This window comes from Notolepis coatsorum (genome assembly GCF_963971535.1).
Source record: "Notolepis coatsorum genome assembly, chromosome: 4".
NCBI lineage: Eukaryota > Metazoa > Chordata > Actinopteri > Aulopiformes > Paralepididae > Notolepis > Notolepis coatsorum.
Window position 1 is genome coordinate 48,150,449 of NC_140168.1, and position 17,556 is coordinate 48,168,004.

Below are 17,556 nucleotides of genomic sequence, written 5' to 3' on the forward strand. Positions count from 1 at the left end.
TTACGCAGTTTCAAGATCCCCGCGCAATCAATTCTGTTGAGGGGGGGACACAGAATTTGAACAGTTCATCTTGGTGAGTTGGCCAAAAGTGTATCCACACATTAAGAGACTCGTCGACTATCCTGGCGACACATTATCATCTCATATCAGCTGAGATTTATGGGTCTGTAAAATAACAAAGGGACTTAACACCCAGACGTCCCGGATACAGTCATCAGTATTTCAGCAGCAGATTAACACCAGAGGTTTCATCCTTCAGTACAGCCACTAATTATTACAGCCTAATTCCACATAGAAAACCAGTCTCTGTGTATGTTAAAGGAAAACTCCAACATTTTGGGAAATTAGCTTATTTGGCATCTACCCTGGAGTTAGACAAGAAGATACATACCCTTTTTCTTCTCTGTGCATGCAGTAGGAGTAGGAAGACACGCACCGTTAGCCTAGCTTAGCATCAGTCACTGGCAGTAGGTTCCTCCATTAGCCTAGTTCCAAACGTCTTCCTACTCCTACTGCATGCACAGAGAATAAAAAGGTATGTATCTTCTTGTCTAACTCCAGGGTTCCCAAAATGTTGGAGTGTTAAGATACATACCTTTTTCTTCTCTGTGCATGCAGTAGGAGTAGGAAGACGTGCACTGTTAGCCTAGCTTAGCGTCAGTCACTGGAAGTATGTTCCTCCATTAGCCTAGTTCCCAACGTCTTCCTACTCCTACTGCATGCACAGAGAAGAAAAAGGTATGTATCTTCTTGTCTAACTCCAGAGTAGATGGCAAATAAGCTAATTTCCCAAAATGTTGGAGTTTTCCTTTAACAATTTCATGAATAGTTTTTTTGATAGTGCACCAGAGAACACCCGAGGGAACGTCTTCAAATATAAGCCCTTTCACAGATCCCCCAGCCAAGAAACCCTATTGGCTGTAATTATGTTTTTTTAAATGTACATGGTCCCCAAGCTTTCATCAGACACATAATAACTCTCATAATAGACCCCTCTATTATTTCTCCAGTATTCTCAACATTTTCACATTTTAATAGCTCTCTCTTAAGCAAAGTTCTGATTTTCCATCGCCTTGCTTGCTACGTGATGCTGCGTTCCCTGAAAAAGATAATGTCAACTTTTACACACATTTCTGAACACTCCCTAACATTCTTTTGCCAGACGCTGGGGTCTGGTGGTTCACTGGTGAGGTAATCGTCAGGTGTCGAGGCTAAGGACCCCAGCTGCTCAGCTCTCCGCCTACACACAGACAGACTTGTTTATACAAAGCTCATTCTGAAGTGTCTGGTCAGTGCCTGACAAAATGGCCAGTGACGTAAAGGCAGACACACTGCTAAATAGCAACTTTCTTTCTTTTTTTAATTAGATTTAAGGCTACCACTTTCTTAAAAGGTCCACTTAGTAAGATATTTGATCATTTGAAATGAGAATCGTGTAAACTCAAACCACGTGGAATAAGCATGTAATTTAATGGTTGAGTCCAACCACTCCTCGCTATTACGAACCACCATAATGTGAAGACGGTTTAGACTCAACCATTGATTGACATGCTTATTCCATGTACTGAAAGTTGTTCATGGTTTCAGTTTACACAGTATGAACTGCATGCATTTCTATTCAACATAAGTAGACCGGGCGGCTGATTGGCGCAGTGGGCAAGGCGCTCGCCTCTAACGCAGGAGACGCTGGGTTCGAGCCCAACAATCGGCCAGTGTTAGAGGGTGGGAAAGCCGGTGGGTGGGGATTGGACGTTGTGGACAGCGACTCCTACAGGTCGGTTTGGTGACGCCGGTGCGGCAGAAACAGGAAGTAGCGGGGGCAGCGTGAGCCTCCCACGCGTTACTCCTCGCCACTGAGAGTTCGAGCTGCTGCGGTGAAAAGATGCAACAGGCTGCCTCCTCGTGTACCGGAGGGGACACGTGATGCAAGGCTTCTGTCCTCACTACAGCCAACCAGTGGGAGCAACGTTCAAGACAGGGGAGGGAAGAATTGGATACTATGAAATTGGGATGGGAGAAAAAGTGGATAAGAAAAAAACATAAGTAGACCAAAAACTGCTGAGTCTTAAAGAGTATTTTTTTCCTTGAATAAAGATATATTTTAAATAATGTATTATCACTTCATATCAAAATATAAAACATATCTCCAACACTCACTTCCCAAGTCATTATTATAAGTGAGTACATTCATGAATTATCATAGGGAGTCTATTCTATACCACAGTATATAACGTCTATACGTCACATTGGAATAATGCATGTCAAATTAATATCAAAATGAATTAAACCTTGAAACAAATCCCTTGCCTACACTAACGCTACTTTTCGAGGCATGTCCCTCCCAAGGAATGAGAAACCTGAATCCTGAAGCCAAGTAGTCATTATATAAGGGAAGCTTTCGTGTTACATCCATTAAAAAATGAAGAGAAAAGTGCTGAGGCTAGCAGGCTGCTACCGCCTGGAGTCCAGACAGAACCCAGGTTCCTGTTAGCTGCTCTGAGGTTCCCCAGTAACCTGAGCTCCGGGCCTCATGAAATACTAGGTAACTAGGAGAACCCACCCATCTGTGTTTACAGCCCGTTCCAAAAGAGACACACAACTGGAGACGCACGTGCTCGTACCTACATTGACGCACACACGTGCGTGCATGAACGCACACTAGGGATGAATCAACACCACTGTTTCGTTGCCGATACTGCTTCTGAAGTCTACCTTTTTTATTATCACACACACACACACACACACACACACACACACACACCCCAGTGGAGGTTTCTCTATGACAACACGTGAAACACAAATTCACTCATAATTCATAATTATTATTAATTTACACATATATATATATATATGTGTAAATTAATAATAATAATAATAATAATTATTATTATTATTATTATTATTTTTATTTTTTATTAGAAATGTTTTCCGCTGTAAAAAAATGCCAGTGAATTTTTTTTTCTTCAAAAATGGCCAAAATTGACAGCTCTGAGCAGGCCTGCACTGCAGTAATGACTGCAGTATATTCATGCAGATGGCTGCACAGGTTGACCCAGGATTAAATAAATAATAAATAATAGCCAATCAAAATAGGCTATTAACGTCATCTAAGCACGGTCTGTGCAGTTAAACTCTTGCCATTGAATGGGGGATTGAATGATTGACAGCCCTTGACATCCAATACACGGAGCTTGAATATGATTGGCAGCCTTGAAAATCCAATCAGAGGTTGCTGCATTGCAGAGTCAAAACGGGTCCAGCTGCAGGTCCGTAGGTTAGGTTTAGCTGGGGCCAATCTTAAGTTTCTCAAGTTTCTTTATTAGTTGTCATACAGAAGTACAGAATACTTTTATACAAAATGTAACAGAAAGACGCATTTTGTATACAAGTATTCTGTACTTCTGTATGACAACTAATAAAGAAACTTGAGAAACTTGAGATTGGCCCGAGCTAAACCTAACCTACGGACCTGCAGCTGGACTGGTTTCACTGTGTGAAAGAGCAAGATACTAGTAGTTTAGTAAGCTGTACAGCTATAACAACACAGTAGGCTAAATTAAACTTTGCGCCAACATTAGGACCGAAGTATAAACCAGCAACTGAGCAACATGAAGAAGTGGACTCTGGATCAGAAAAAAAGTTGTGGATGAAAAAGTAAGTAGGCTACAGTGTTTGTAAAAGCTTGTATGCTAACAGTAGCTAGCCAGCTTAGCATACATCACAATGATGATCACCAAGCTAACTTACTGTACACACTGTAGGGCTGGGCAAAAGTTATGACGATTTTTCTTTTATTAAAAAAAATAGTTATAATTTTTATTTTATTTTATTTTTTAAACTTTTTAAATTATTTTATCTGGGTTGAACATGATTTGTGGAACTCCCTCTGGTGTTGTGGTCGTGGTATTCACTGACCTTTGGGAAGTTTTTCGACATGCACATGGGTATCTTAGTGGTGTAGTGTATCTTGTAGACCGTCACCAGGCCCATTGCAAGTTGCTGTACTCTGTCGTCTACTCTAAGCCATCCTAGGTTGTCAAAGTGGGCAGGGGTGAGGTGGGTTTTAGGAGTAAGGTCAAGCAGTAGTCTGACCAGTTTGTTTTGTGATGTTTGTAATCTTGTTTTTAGTGCCTTTGCGGTGCTTTGGTACCATGAGGTGCAAGCATAGTCATAGTACCCTTGAATGAGTGCTCCTGTTAGAGTCTTCAAGGTATTCTTGTTTACCAGAGAGGAGATCCGGTACAGGAATCTAGTTTGTTGGTTGACGTAGTTTTATTATATTGGATCCCATTTTGTCACAGGAAAGATTTGCCTCTAGTCTATAGGATGGAACCCAGGTAGGTAATTTCATCTTTCCTTTTAAGATAAGATAAGATATTCCTTTATTGATCCCCTTGGGGAAATTCAGGCATCATAGCAGCATGGGGGAAGGGGGGGGGGTACAGGTAGTGAAAACAACACAAGCAGTGTAAACAAATAGGTCAATATAATTTACTATCTAACTAACGGCAGTGTCACATAAGGTGCAGTATGCATAAGGGAGTGTTATAATTTACTATCTAACTAACTGAAATATACATTATTCATTATTCATAGTATCACAGTATCCACATAAGGTGCAGTATGCATAAGGTAGTGTTATTGTCCTACTTGGGTTCCTATTAGTTCTAGGTCGATGTCTGGCAGCAGTCCCTGCCCACTGTTGTGGAGCCTGATGGCCACTGGTATGAAGGACTGTCCGAGGCGGTTAGTTGAGTGTCGGGGGGGTATGAGTCTGTGGCTTCCTTGTCACCTTCACCTAATATGTTTTGATCTGGTCAGGTGCGCTGTCACCTAATATGTTTTGATCTGATCATGTGCGCTGTCACCTAATATGTTTTGATCTGGTCAGGTGCGCTGTCACCTAATATGATTTCATCTGGTCAGGTGCGCTGTCACCTAATATGATTTCATCTGGTCAGGTGCGCTGTCACCTAATATGTTTTCATCTGGTCAGGTCCGCTGTCACCTAATGTTAATATGTTTTCATCTGTGTCCACTGACCACTGACACACAGTGGGGGATGTTTTAAAAATATAATTTAATATATAATATAATATAATAATTTGTGCTTCACCTAAAAAATTTGGTCAGCAGCCTCCACTGACACACACACCGGTATCTCCACAGAGCAGCTGGTACTCATCAAGAGTATCACAGACATAACTCTTCAGATGCTCACTCAAAATATCTTTTTGGCGGATAGAGGAGGTACAGGTACCAACTCACAGTAGACAGCTACTCACATGGCCCGCATGTTGTTCTCTGGCAGCAGGGGGATCTCCAGCACCTTGGTGTTGCTCTGCAGGGCCTCGTGGCTGGGGGTGGAGACCGTCTTGCCGGTGATGCGGTGGACCTGGTAGAAGGCATGCGGCCTCAGGAGCCGGTCGTCCGCCGTGCCGATGAAGAGCTGCAAGGTGAGAGGCTCGCTCTCCATGTAGCCATGGAGCTGAGAGGGGAGAGCAAGCAAGTAAGTCATACAAAGTTAGTAAGTCAAAGTAAGTAAGTAGGCCCTAAGCATGTAAGTACAGTAAGTAATACGTAAGGAAGTATGAAATAAGTAACAGTTAAGTAAATAAATAAGTATGGTAAGTAATAAGTAAGTAAGTAAACATTTATTTATAGAGCACCTTTCCAAACTCCAAGATTAAAATAAAAGATTTAAAAACAAAAGAGCAATTGCGCAATAACAAATACAAACTTTACAAAAACAGCTAATAGCAGAGAATGGCAGGTTTGTATGAGCTTCTGTGGCTGATCTGATACTTGTGGGGGAAGAGAGAGAGGAGGCATTGTTGAGGGCTAGCTCCTATTGTCTCCTTCAGGACAGCCCTCACTCATACCTCATATATTGTAGGTCAGTAGTAGTACCCACTCATATATCATATACAATGGGTAAGTAGTAGTACCCACTCATACATCATATACAGTAGTTGTTGATAAACATGCTCGATTCAAGAAACTCTCACACGAGCCATCAGCGTTGTTTAAAGAAAGGAATAGTGCCTGTTCTCATGCCAGACACTCTGGAGATCCTTTGCGTTGGCTATCGTTTAGACAAATTTGAAATAAATGTACTTCAGCTGTGAGAAAAGCCAAGTCACATTATTATTTAGACCAAATAACTAGCTCCCATTCAAACCCTGCAGAATTTTGGAAGGCAGTAAACTCAAACAAAATCAAAACCACTAATTCACTATCCACACATTCATTTTGATTTCTTATTAGAATTAAATTGGCCTAGCCATTAAGATTTTGCGAATGCTGGACATTTATTTGAAAAGGATTACTCAAGGCTCCTTGTTAATGATGATGATTGTGTGTGTGTGCCATCAATCATGCTTCTCAGTTCATCTTTTGTTTCTCTCCTAATGATGTACTTGAAAAATTGCAAGCCATTGATACCAGGAGTTCAACTGGAGAGGATAGATTAGGACAGATTTCCTAATGTTTGGAAATCGCCCCATGTGATTCCTTTACCTAAGGGAGGTGATAGAGATGATTTAAATAATGACAGCCCAAATAATATCTAAATTACCTTGCCTAGCAAAAGTTCTGGAATCTTTGGTAAACAATCAACTTAAATATTTTCTTTCAAGTCACTCACAGCACCATTTCAGCTATTACCTTAGTTACAAATTATATAATATCTTCAATAAATAGTTTCAAGTTTCTTTATTAGTTGTCATACAGTGTAAGAATACTTTTATACAAAATGCTTCTTTCTGTTACGCTCCAGAGACTGTGCTAGACAAAAGGATAAGTATAAAATAAAATAAGTATAGCAAGTATAAAATAGAAGTCACGTACGTAGACACAAGTGTTCAGTATGTACATATGTACAATGTTCAATGCAGAGTAGAAGTAACTGAGTTACCATACAATATACTATACAATATACTATATAGTGCAAAGCAGAAATGGGATGAGGTACAATTTAGGTACAATTTACAGTAAGGTGTACTGAGGTATGGGTTCTAAAGTGTGTAGAGTGGGTGCTGCAGTGAGTTGTTTGTTTAAAGTGAGTGTGTGCGTGTGGATGTGTGTGCTGTGAGTGCTTTTGATGGTTGTTGCATAGTGTTATTGTTCGTTGAGCAACCTGATGGCCTAGGAAGAAACACTGTATTGCTCCATCTAAAGCATAGATCTATCTAACACATTTGATACAGTTGATCATCCCTTGCTCTTACAAAGATGATATAGTCTTGGTTTGGATAGAAAGGTACATGATTGGTTTAAGAATTATTTGTTTGAAAGGCAACAGTGTGTGAAGTTGGGCTATGCCCAGTCTGAATGTTCTGTTATTAATAAAAGGTGTGCCACAAGGTTCAAATTTGGGTCCTGTCCTCTTCACCATTTATATCAATGATATTGTCTCTTCCTTAAATGGTTGTCAAGCTCATCTTTATGCTGATGACACTAGTGCGTATTGTATTGCTGATTCTGTACAACTGGCCATTGAGAACATACAATTTTCCTTTAATTCCCTCCAGGAAGCGCTTGGTGCTTAAATTGGTGCATAATGCCAGTAAAACAAAGTTCATGCTGTTTACTAGAGTCAGAAATATTTAGTCTAGTGGTTTACATACTGTATATCCACTTAGAGTGGTTCTAGCATTTAGAGAGTCACTGAGTATAAATATTTTGGCATCTGGCTCGGTTGTCTCCCCCAGGACAGTCCTCACTCATTCATCATATACTGTAGGACAGTAGTAGTACCCATTCATTCATCATATACTGTAGGACAGAAGTAGTACCCATTCATTCATCATATCATCATATACATATCATATACTGTAGGTCAATAGTAGTAGTCACTCATATATCATATACTCTAGGACAGTAGTAGTACCCACTCATTCATCATATAGGTCACATGTTAGGTATACAGGTCTTTGAGAGGTCAAATTCTATATATATTCTAGAGGGTCAGTTTTCAAACAAAGGGCACATTTAGAATCTTGTTATCATTGCTTTACAATTTCTCTCTAATTTACGACCCAGAACCATACATATACACTTCCTCCATTAACGTCAGTCCACATCAGGCCAGACGGCCCTGTTGATCCTACGGTAGCTGAGTTTTGAAGGTGGGTCGTTGCCAAGGAGCAGTAAAAGAAAAACAAAAAAAAACATGGAGAACAAATGCCATCTGTGATTTGCGAGGGCAGGGCGGCCTTTGTGACAAGACTAAACCAGCGCTACAGTGAAGTAAAGTTCACGTCAATTATACGCTCCAGTCCAGCTAATCAGCTTCAGCCATAGATCTCCTCCTACTGACCGGCGACCCGCTGGTTTTTATCAGTAAAACGATCCCGGCGTGATTTGAGTTGGAGGCGGTTCAGAACGGCTGCTTCGCTGGAGCTGGTCCCGGCGTGCAGTTATAGACGGCTCCAAGAACTCCCAGGCCTCCATAGGTGTTGCTTGACAGGAGAGGCCCTCTCCGCCAGAATGACCTCAGCCACCCAGACTGCAGAGCGCAAGCGAAGGCACGGAGCCCAAAAGGACTCCACACACAACCTGAAACCCAAGTAGCAACGCCGACTACTACCGAGGCACCCGTCTGACAGTTATGCATGGTATCCATACACTGGGACAGGGGGGGGGGGGGGGGGGGACTTTGGCATTTGGCATTGACAAAAAGCTGAGACACACAACAAGAAAGTGCTTTTTTCTTTTTAATGACACACTGTCTCTGGTGACATAGAGAGCTGTCGAGGAGTTCCCACACGACCAAGGCCAAAGACTGCGGGAAGCATAGCATTATGATTTAGGGGATGGTCCCTTTGAGGGTTAAGAGCCTCTGCAAAAGCACTGTGTATTTGTGTAAGGAAATGGGTTGCTGCCTAGCAATGCTGTTTATTTAGGCTGCAGGGAGTGTATGATGGAGTGAGAGGCAGCCTGTTAGCGCCACTGGCAAGGCACTCTCTCTCCCCTCCCTAAAGGTCGTATTATCACCCGCTAGAGGAATGCCAAAACTCTAGCCGCTCAAGGCACCAAGAGAGGAGGAGAGGGTGTGAGGGCAATGAGGGCAGCTTCTGCATCACCTATCATAGGCCATCCCGGCTCAAAGGGATCAACACCCGACATGTACACACAAACACACACGCACACACGCACACACACACACACACACACATACATACACACACACACACACACACACACACACACACACACACACACACACACACACACACACACACACACACACACACACACACACACACACACACACACACACACACACACATACACACACACACACACACACACACAGATGCACCCATGCAGGGCCGCCTCAGGGGGTGTGCGAGCAGTGCGGTCGCACAGGGCCTCGCAGGAAGGGGGGCCTCGCACAAAAAAAATAACAAAAAATAAAAAATATTTTTTATTTATAATTTTTTTTATTATTTTTATTTTTTTTGCGAGGCCCCCCTTCCCGCGAGGCCCTTTTTCATCACAGACCTAAAATCTAGTTTTGCTTATATGCTTATATATTTCACATTAGACACGTTTGTAGAATGTTCCTGGCTCTGCGGCTCTGCACTATTCTCTATTGGAGCTCTGGGGCTCTGCAGCAGACATACTATTGGTTTCAAGAAGGGAGGGGTTACATCATGTGTACGATGCCGTGCGTCAGCTGCGTTTGACTATTTCGCGCGTGCAGCTTTGGAGGTTATGCTTAGTTATGCCAGCCAAAACGAAGAGGACGGTCATTCGGCAGATGGACTGAAGATGAAAGTTGTTGCATGTTAGACAGTTCAGTCAGGCTAGCCATCCCGGCTAAAGGCAGGGACAGCTAGTTAGCTTTAGCTACGTCATAATATTGAGTGCTAACGTGTGGTTCAGTCGGGATAGCCATGATGATGTCGGCTAGTAGCTAGCTTAGCTAAAGGCTAACTAGCGTTAGCTAACCTAGAGAGAGCGCATGCAGCATTGTTATGCCAAGATGAAGAGGACGGTCATTCGGCAGATGAACTTCGTCAACTCCACGCGGTTGTCTCCATCCTCTTGGACGTTTGGTGAGTTTTTAATGCACTCTATTCTATTCCCGCCATGGATATATCTCTCTCTCTCTCTCTCGGGAGCCAAACGGGCCGGCTAGCTGTTGTAGTAGCTAACGGTGTGTGGCCTGGTGTCAGCACCTGGTGCGAGGGAGGTGAGCTTGGTGTTTCATTATGAGAATATCTCCATGCTCAAGTCGGCTATAGTCCGCGAGGGACTTGTTGCCGGCACCGCTATGGTAAACACCACTCTGTAGTGGGACGTGTATTGCCTTCTTTTTCCCTTCCCTCTTCGGATGAGAAGAGGAAAACACAGCGGCTGTCTGAAGTGTTGGCCTGTATTGCTTTTCTCACGTTGTACAGTTTTTCAGTGGTAGCCGCATAGCTTGCTTCTGCGTTAGCTAGTGGTTAGCGATAGCCGGGTTGAGCTAACTGTTAGCCAGTTAGCTGTTTAGCTACGACGTTAGCTGCTCGTTTTCGCTCGGCTGGGAGCGTTAGCTTGATGCTATCAGTTAGCCTAGAGTTAGCTGTTAGCTTGTGCTACGACCATTGACATTAGCCGTGAGAATAGCAGGCCCTGGCACTCTGACTACGACATCATCTTTGACAGAAGATGTAGTCGGGCCTGCACCATGACAAGGCTCCGGCCATAGCTTCTTTTTGTCCCGCCAGCGAGAGGCCTTTCGTCAACGTGGAGACCTGTGTTGCGGCCTTTCGCCCTGCGTTCCTTGGTGCAGGTAAGATGTCCATTGGACATTACCCCACTCTTCCTTCCTTCCCCTCCCGAATGTTTTGTTAATAACGATGTTTTTTTCCAGGCAAAACATATGTTACTTCACAACATTTGGAGATACGACATGTGCTGTGTGTGAATTGTCTTGGTCGTTTGTGTAGCTTGGGTAGCGTTGGCCAAAGCTGTGTGTGGCCTGGTGTCAGTACCTGGCTACTCTATTTGCAGTTAGCCTATTTAGCTGATGTCGGCCATTGGCTCCTTGCTACTTTGTTTTCTCTGGTATAGACCCTCTTCTCTTTGGATTTAAGTGTTGATCTTTGTCCTTTTGGATCTATGTATATTCATGTTGCCGTTGTGAAGTTATCTTTTCCTTCTGTTTTGTTCTTCCATTCAAAGTTGAATATCCTTTAGGGGCTCATCTTTGCTTATCTCTCTCATACATGCTCTCTCTCTAACACACACACACACAGACATGCTCTCTCTCTCTAACACACAAACACACATGCTCTCTCTCTCTCTCTCTTTCTAACACACAGACATGCTCTATATCTCTCTCTAACACACAAAATGACATGCTCTCTCTATATATTTCTCTCTCTTTCTAACACACATATACATGCTCTCTCTCTAACACACACACACAAACAGACATGCTCTCTCTCTATCTCTCTCTCTCTGGCCTTGCTCTGGTGGAGGGTCAGGGGCATTGCCGGGTCTGTGCAGCGATAACACTGTATATTGACTGTAGAACGGGAGCTCTCTCTCTCTCTCTCTTGCTATATGTTGACTGTATCATGCCCAGCCTCGGGCAGCGCTATTATTTAAGAATATGTTGACTGTATTAAAAAAGGGGGGGGCTCACGTTTAAATCTTGCACAGGGCCTCGCATTTCTCCCAGGCGGCCCTGCACCCATGCATGGACACATACACATGACACACACACACACACATGCAGCAGTGTGCGAGATAGATCTCTAAGCTGCACAAAAGCTATGGAGACCCTACAAGTTGCATCCCGTCATACTCTTCCATTCACATGACATGCATTCTCCCTCATTTGTTTAGAAATCCCAAATCTACAGCCTAATCTGAAGATCACAAGGGCATATAACCGGCTTGCGTCCGTCCACAATGTTTATGATCCAACGTTAAAAAACTCCAGATGCCCATTTAGATCAATGTTCTATTCCTCCGCCACAAGACTTGTGTCGAGAAGCACGTGAATATGAGCTAATTCCTTTCAACGAGAAAGACCTCACAGATTCTTTAGCGGGAGGGTATTTCCTCTCAACCGCCAAAGCACAGCACGGAGAAGCCGGGGAGAGCATAGCTGTGGCGAGAGGCGGCGGCGCACACAGTACTTCAGAGAGGGACATACTTGAGTCCTCACTGCTGCAGTAATAGCGCGTGCGGTTGAGGGCAGGCGGGCGGTTCTGCAGCGGCAGCCGTGGCATTGAAAAAGAACAGAAAACACTAGGCCGGGCCGCTGGAAGCCGGAGGAGAGAGGGCGGGGAGGGAAGGGAACCCACGCAGGACAGAAGCATCCAGAATAAACTCTGTAAAAAAAGACTTCTGGGCAGGGTTTGACTCAGAGAGAGAGAGAGAGAGAGAGAGAGCGAGAGAGAGAGAGAGAGAGAGAGAGAGAGAGAGAGAGAGAGAGAGAGAGAGAGAGAGAGAGAGAGAGAGAGAGAGAGAGAGAGAGAGAGAGAGAAAGAGCCAGAGAGGCCTTCGTCAGCCAGTGTCCACAGCGGAGGCCCGCAGCGCCACAGTGTACCGTGTAATCAGGAAGACACAGGGATTGGCCCTGCCGCGTTCCCGCAGGCTCCCCCCTACCATCAGGGCCCTTCCAGGAACGTGTGTGTGTGGTTCAGCAGCGGCTGCCCGCCTACGCAGGACGTAGCGCCCCGATGATGTCAACCGTACACACACGGGAACTTTCCTAAACAAAGGGAAGTCTGTGTGTGTTGGGGTGGACTTTCAGGGGGGCGGGGGTGGGGGGCAGGGGGGCTGAGGTTTGGAGAGAACACTCACTCTCTCTTTTTCAGATGAGGCAAGTCCAGACCCCCGCCATTAAATCATTAGCACCTAATCATAGACAAAAATACGCTCCCTGCACAGATGTGCTACGCTGACGTTTGGACACTGGATCATTCAGGGAGTTCCTCCCTGCGTTTTCACTCAGCCACCGCTGACTGAGAAGATAAGATCTCAGGGTGGTCGCAAACAGCAGGGAGCCAGAGGAGCACATCTGTGGGGATACAGTTCAACTCTCACTCTCACTTACTGACAGCTCACTCTCTCTGACGACGCAACGCAGACCCTTTGATTTATTCAGAGACTGAGGTCTGTGGTTTTTTATAACCCCAAGAAAGAGAGAGAACTGCAGTTGTTCAATACTTTCTTTTTTCTTTTCTTCATCTGACCACCAAAGCTAGCAGCAGTGGTTAAATCTCATGACTAAGCTTTACTAGTCAGTAGCCACACACTACATCACTTTGTAACTGTCTGCGTTGCACTTGGGGGGAAACGTAATGGAAAGGTTTTATTTTTTGTGTGAGTCAACGTCGTCTGGACAGGAAGTGACTGAGTGGCCTGGCCTGCTCTAATAGCACACCTATGGTATTTCATTTAGAAGCTGTGACGTCTTCGAAAATAACATCACGGTTGGGTCATGATCTAAAAAACACAAGCCCCCCCCCCCGGCTATTTTAACAGAGGAGGTAAAAATAGGAGAGGAGAGAGCGGTAAGGAGAGATGTGATGGAGCTAATAGTGTTACCGCCAGACGAGTATAATTGCCTAATAGCATTGCAGTGTGTTGGTCTTTCTGAGAGCGAGAGAGAGAGAGAGAGAGAGAGAGAGAGAGAGAGAGAGAGAGAGAGAGAGAGAGAGAGAGAGAGAGAGAGAGAGAGAGAGAGAGAGAGAGAGAGAGAGAGAGAGAGAGAGAGAGAGAGAGAGAGAAGCAGAGCGGTGGAGCAGACCTGGATGACGGGGTGTCCTCCTGCCGGGGCCTTCACCGCCCCTCTGCTGCCCTCCGTCTCGTAGTGGGCCCGGTGGTGCGACTTGGGCTGCACCTCCATCTGCAGACTGTAGGGCCCCGAGCTGGATGGCAGCTGCCAGTCGAGGGCCGGGAGGGACGGGCTGGTAGAGGGTTGGGAAAACACACATCCAACATGTCAACTAAATGAAAAAGGGAGTGAGAGGTTTATTTTGGGTGGACTTATCAATGGAGAATGTGCAGAATGTGAAAACACGAGTGATACGCCGGAGCTTGATATACGGTTGAACTTGACCACGAACTTGGAAGTGAGCACAAACTCCCCCTCCCCCCCCCCCCCCCCCCCTCACACGTTGAATGGGCTCTCTCAGTACGTATGAATGGCTCAAATAACAAGCGCTGCTTGCTTACCTGACATACTGCTTTGGCTTGGACCACGAGTACGGATGTTGCGGTACATCAAGGAAGCCACCGCAGAAGGCCTCCTTCTTCAAGGGCAGCCGGGCGGCAGGGTGGTCGTCCAGGCAGAGCTCCCCCGGGCCCCGCTCCTCTCCCCCGGGCTCCAGCTTCAGGCTGAGCGAGGGGTTCGACTCCAGGTTGGTCCTCCGGGCCTTCAGTGGGATGCCCTCCCCCACGTCGGCCATGCCGTCCGTGGTCAAAGCGTTGATAGCCGCCAAGATGGCGGAGTTGGTGTACTGATTGGTATTGGGCAGCCAAGACTCCTCCGTGATACTGAGGCGTGGGGAGGTCTGCGGGGACAGCCCGGGGGAGTGGTTGGGGGAGTACGGGTAGTGCTTGTGGGACGTCCTGCCGCCACCGTTGAAGCTGTATTTCCTCTTCCCGCCGCAGGGGGAGTTGGGTCTGGAGCCGCGCTGACCGATCCAGGTGTCGTCGGTCACGCTCGCCCGGGGGGAGGTGGAGGGGGAGTGGCGCGGGGAGCCCCCGTGGGCGCAGGCCTCCCCTGGCAGGGCGAGGGAGGAGCCTTTGGGGGACACGCAGGGGGACTGCCAGGGCGAGTTCTGGGGGGAGTTGTCGTAATTGTAGGAGTAGCCGGACTCGTAGGACGAGGCGTCGGAGTGGCAACTGCGGGAGGAGATGCTGCTGGCCGGGCTGAGGCAGCTGGGGTCCCGGTAGCCGTCCGCGTTGGGGAGCGTCAGTGTCACCACAGAGTTGAGGCGCTTCACCGCGGGAAGGCTGCTCTCCTCCGCCTCCTCCTCTGGAAACTGCCCGTAGGCGGTGATCTCTATGCGGGGGCTCTCCAGGGCCGGGGCCCCGTTGGGACGGACGCCGGGGGGCGAGTAGTAAGCCACAGTTCTCATGTCTTCCCGGGTGCCGTAGCCCTGGGGTTGGCTGACGGAGATGGATATGGTGGGGCCGGACTGGAGGCCGTGGTACAGGGAGGGCAGACAGGGGTTGCCCAGGGGGAGGGAGAGACTGACGTTTGGGGTGTAGCTGTACGCATCTGGGAAGTAAACAGATGGAATTTGTTGCAATAATAATCAAATCAATAATAATCAAATGCACATTCACTGGCTCCCTTTCTGAGAGGCAGACTGTGGTGGCTGCCAGGTTGAGCCTTTGAGAGCTGCTGCAGAAGTGTTGCCTATAATGGCATAAAACGTTACTGGATCATGCCGTGGCTACTCACTGATGCAGAGTGAGCGTCTCACTCTTTTTAAATGAAATGAACAAAACCTAGGGGCCTCAGGCCCTCATCTACAGCTGTCCTCCAAAAGTAATGAACGGCACAACCTCCATTAAGGTGAAAGACCAGGTGACATAAGCCCTGTCTGAACGGTACAACCTCCATTAAAGGTGAAAGACGCCAATAAAAAGAGCCAAAAATAACCCCATTCTAAAAATAACCACAAGTAAAAACCAGATGTTTTTTCCATTTCATACCGCCCAGACATATGCCACATAATGCAAATGCAGCTGCACGGCACTCATAACACTATGAAAACACATCGCACGCACGCACACACCCACGTGCTCGCGCACTGGTGCTTGTGTTGCCAAGTTTCATTTTCCAAAAGCTTTCAATAATAAACACTGTTGTGGGACACGACGTAGTTGGTTTGCATGTAAATGTGGGCTGTTGTACCCATGGCCATGGGGGGAAGCATACGGGCTGGTGCCAACAACAGAACACCCCCACTATGGCAGGACGAGGGCCTATGAGGACCTCGACTATTCACAAGAGCTGTGGCGCAGACTTGAGGTCACAGCCGGGAGTTGAGAAGAGAGGAGCTGTGGGAATGGGGGTTGTGGTTTAGGGGTCCATGGGACTGAGTACGCCTTCCCACAGTCAGTAGATTGATCGTGATGAGGGGCTAGTATGACTGCTGTAGGGCACAACCACAGTCAAGACAGTCACCTCAGCTCCTGTCTGTTGTAAATTAAAAAGGCTAAGGGGGCCAACCATAAAGACTATGACATCACCAGCGCTGCACTATAGGACTCCTTGTAATAAAAAGAAAATCGTGTGCTTTGCTTACTTAACATTGTGGCATGTGACACACAGCACCACTGTATATTCTCTCTATAAATAGATTACTTTAGATGGCTGTGGGCTGCCACTCGAGCAGTGATGTAATGAGAGCTACCCTGTGCTCAGTGGCCATAGATTCAAACCGAGATCTCCAATTACCCCGCAATGTAAACGTCAGTCATTTAGCACAGATTCTATGAATCTACTCAAGTCAGTTTAGGAAACGGCAGAGCCACGCCCACTATTCCCAAATGATCAGGGAGGGGCGCACACAAAATGTTTCTACTGTATACTATATTATCATTATTGTAACTTTTAGAGGTTGCGCACGGGCATTTAAAAGCAAATAAAGAGTGATTACACAACAATTACTCAATTTGACATGTAACACATCTGGAATGACCGCGGCGCGCCAACTTCAGAAGCCCGCTGACCGAGTGGCACGCGCACAGCTCTATGTAAACAGAACTCTCTAATGCGCAAAAACTAAAGGCAGAGAATAACATTTTATTGAAGAAACATGTTGGTGGTAAGTCAAACTCACCCTCTTCAGCAGATTTCATTTCCCTTGTATTGCCACGACCAACGTCAGAAGTGAAACTTTGAATACAGTAGCAGATGAGGACACTCCTGTATCCATATAGCGGAGCTTTTACTTCCCAGCTGTAGCTGGAGATCCTCTCTCACCGTACGGTATAACTACTACAAATAATGTCAGAAAAACAAGCGCAAACCTATACAAAATGTAACAAATGAATATAGCAAAAAGTTATTTATTATAACTTAAGTTAAAACGCCGCCTGTTTAAAATAAATAAATAAAAATATAAAAGAAAACGTGGCACCATCTGTCATCACGAATGCGTTATTACACCTCGTAGAATAAGAGCATGCATGAGATTTCTTTTGAAATGTCTATTTCGGTCCCTGTTTTGAAGTATTTGATTTAGTGTGAAGGAGGGAATCCTAGCTTGTCTGGGTCTGTCTGTGTGACGCACTGCTGCCTCGCCGAGAGAGAGGACTTCTGCAGTTTATAAACCCGGGGATCACCTCCGCAACGGGGCCCCGCCCCCCGAGCAGTGACGCGGCTCCACGTCCGACCAACAGTTGCATCTGATGGAGAGTCTCCCCTCTCGCACTGGGGTCAATAGGGGATATCTGCAGAGCCGCAAGCCCAACGTCTGAACCGAGTACAAGCCACGAAGCCCCGCCCAGACGTTGGGCTTGCGGCTCTGCAGATATACCCTACTCACTGGGGTTCCCAGCGACACGCGAGGCTCATTAAGCCGG

General features: G+C 46.1%; 1 protein-coding gene across 2 annotated transcripts in view; it reads right to left on the reverse strand.

Moving 5' to 3' along the window:
• nfatc1 (nuclear factor of activated T cells 1) overlaps window positions 1–17,221 on the reverse strand; it is a 52,920-nt gene extending 35,699 nt beyond the window's left edge. For both annotated transcript variants that reach the window (XM_084311684.1, XM_084311683.1), the window contains exons 1-5: window positions 16,812–17,221; window positions 14,188–15,238; window positions 13,760–13,919; window positions 5,286–5,488; window positions 1–33 (exon numbers count right to left, since the gene is read on the reverse strand). The exon at window positions 1–33 is cut by the window's left edge and continues 137 nt beyond it. In XM_084311684.1, coding sequence (XP_084167810.1) covers window positions 1–33; window positions 5,286–5,488; window positions 13,760–13,919; window positions 14,188–15,238; window positions 16,812–16,830 — 1,466 coding nt within the window. In that variant the 5' untranslated portion in view covers window positions 16,831–17,221. The remainder of the gene's footprint in view (window positions 34–5,285; window positions 5,489–13,759; window positions 13,920–14,187; window positions 15,239–16,811) is intronic.
• Window positions 17,222–17,556: the final 335 nt, after the last annotated feature.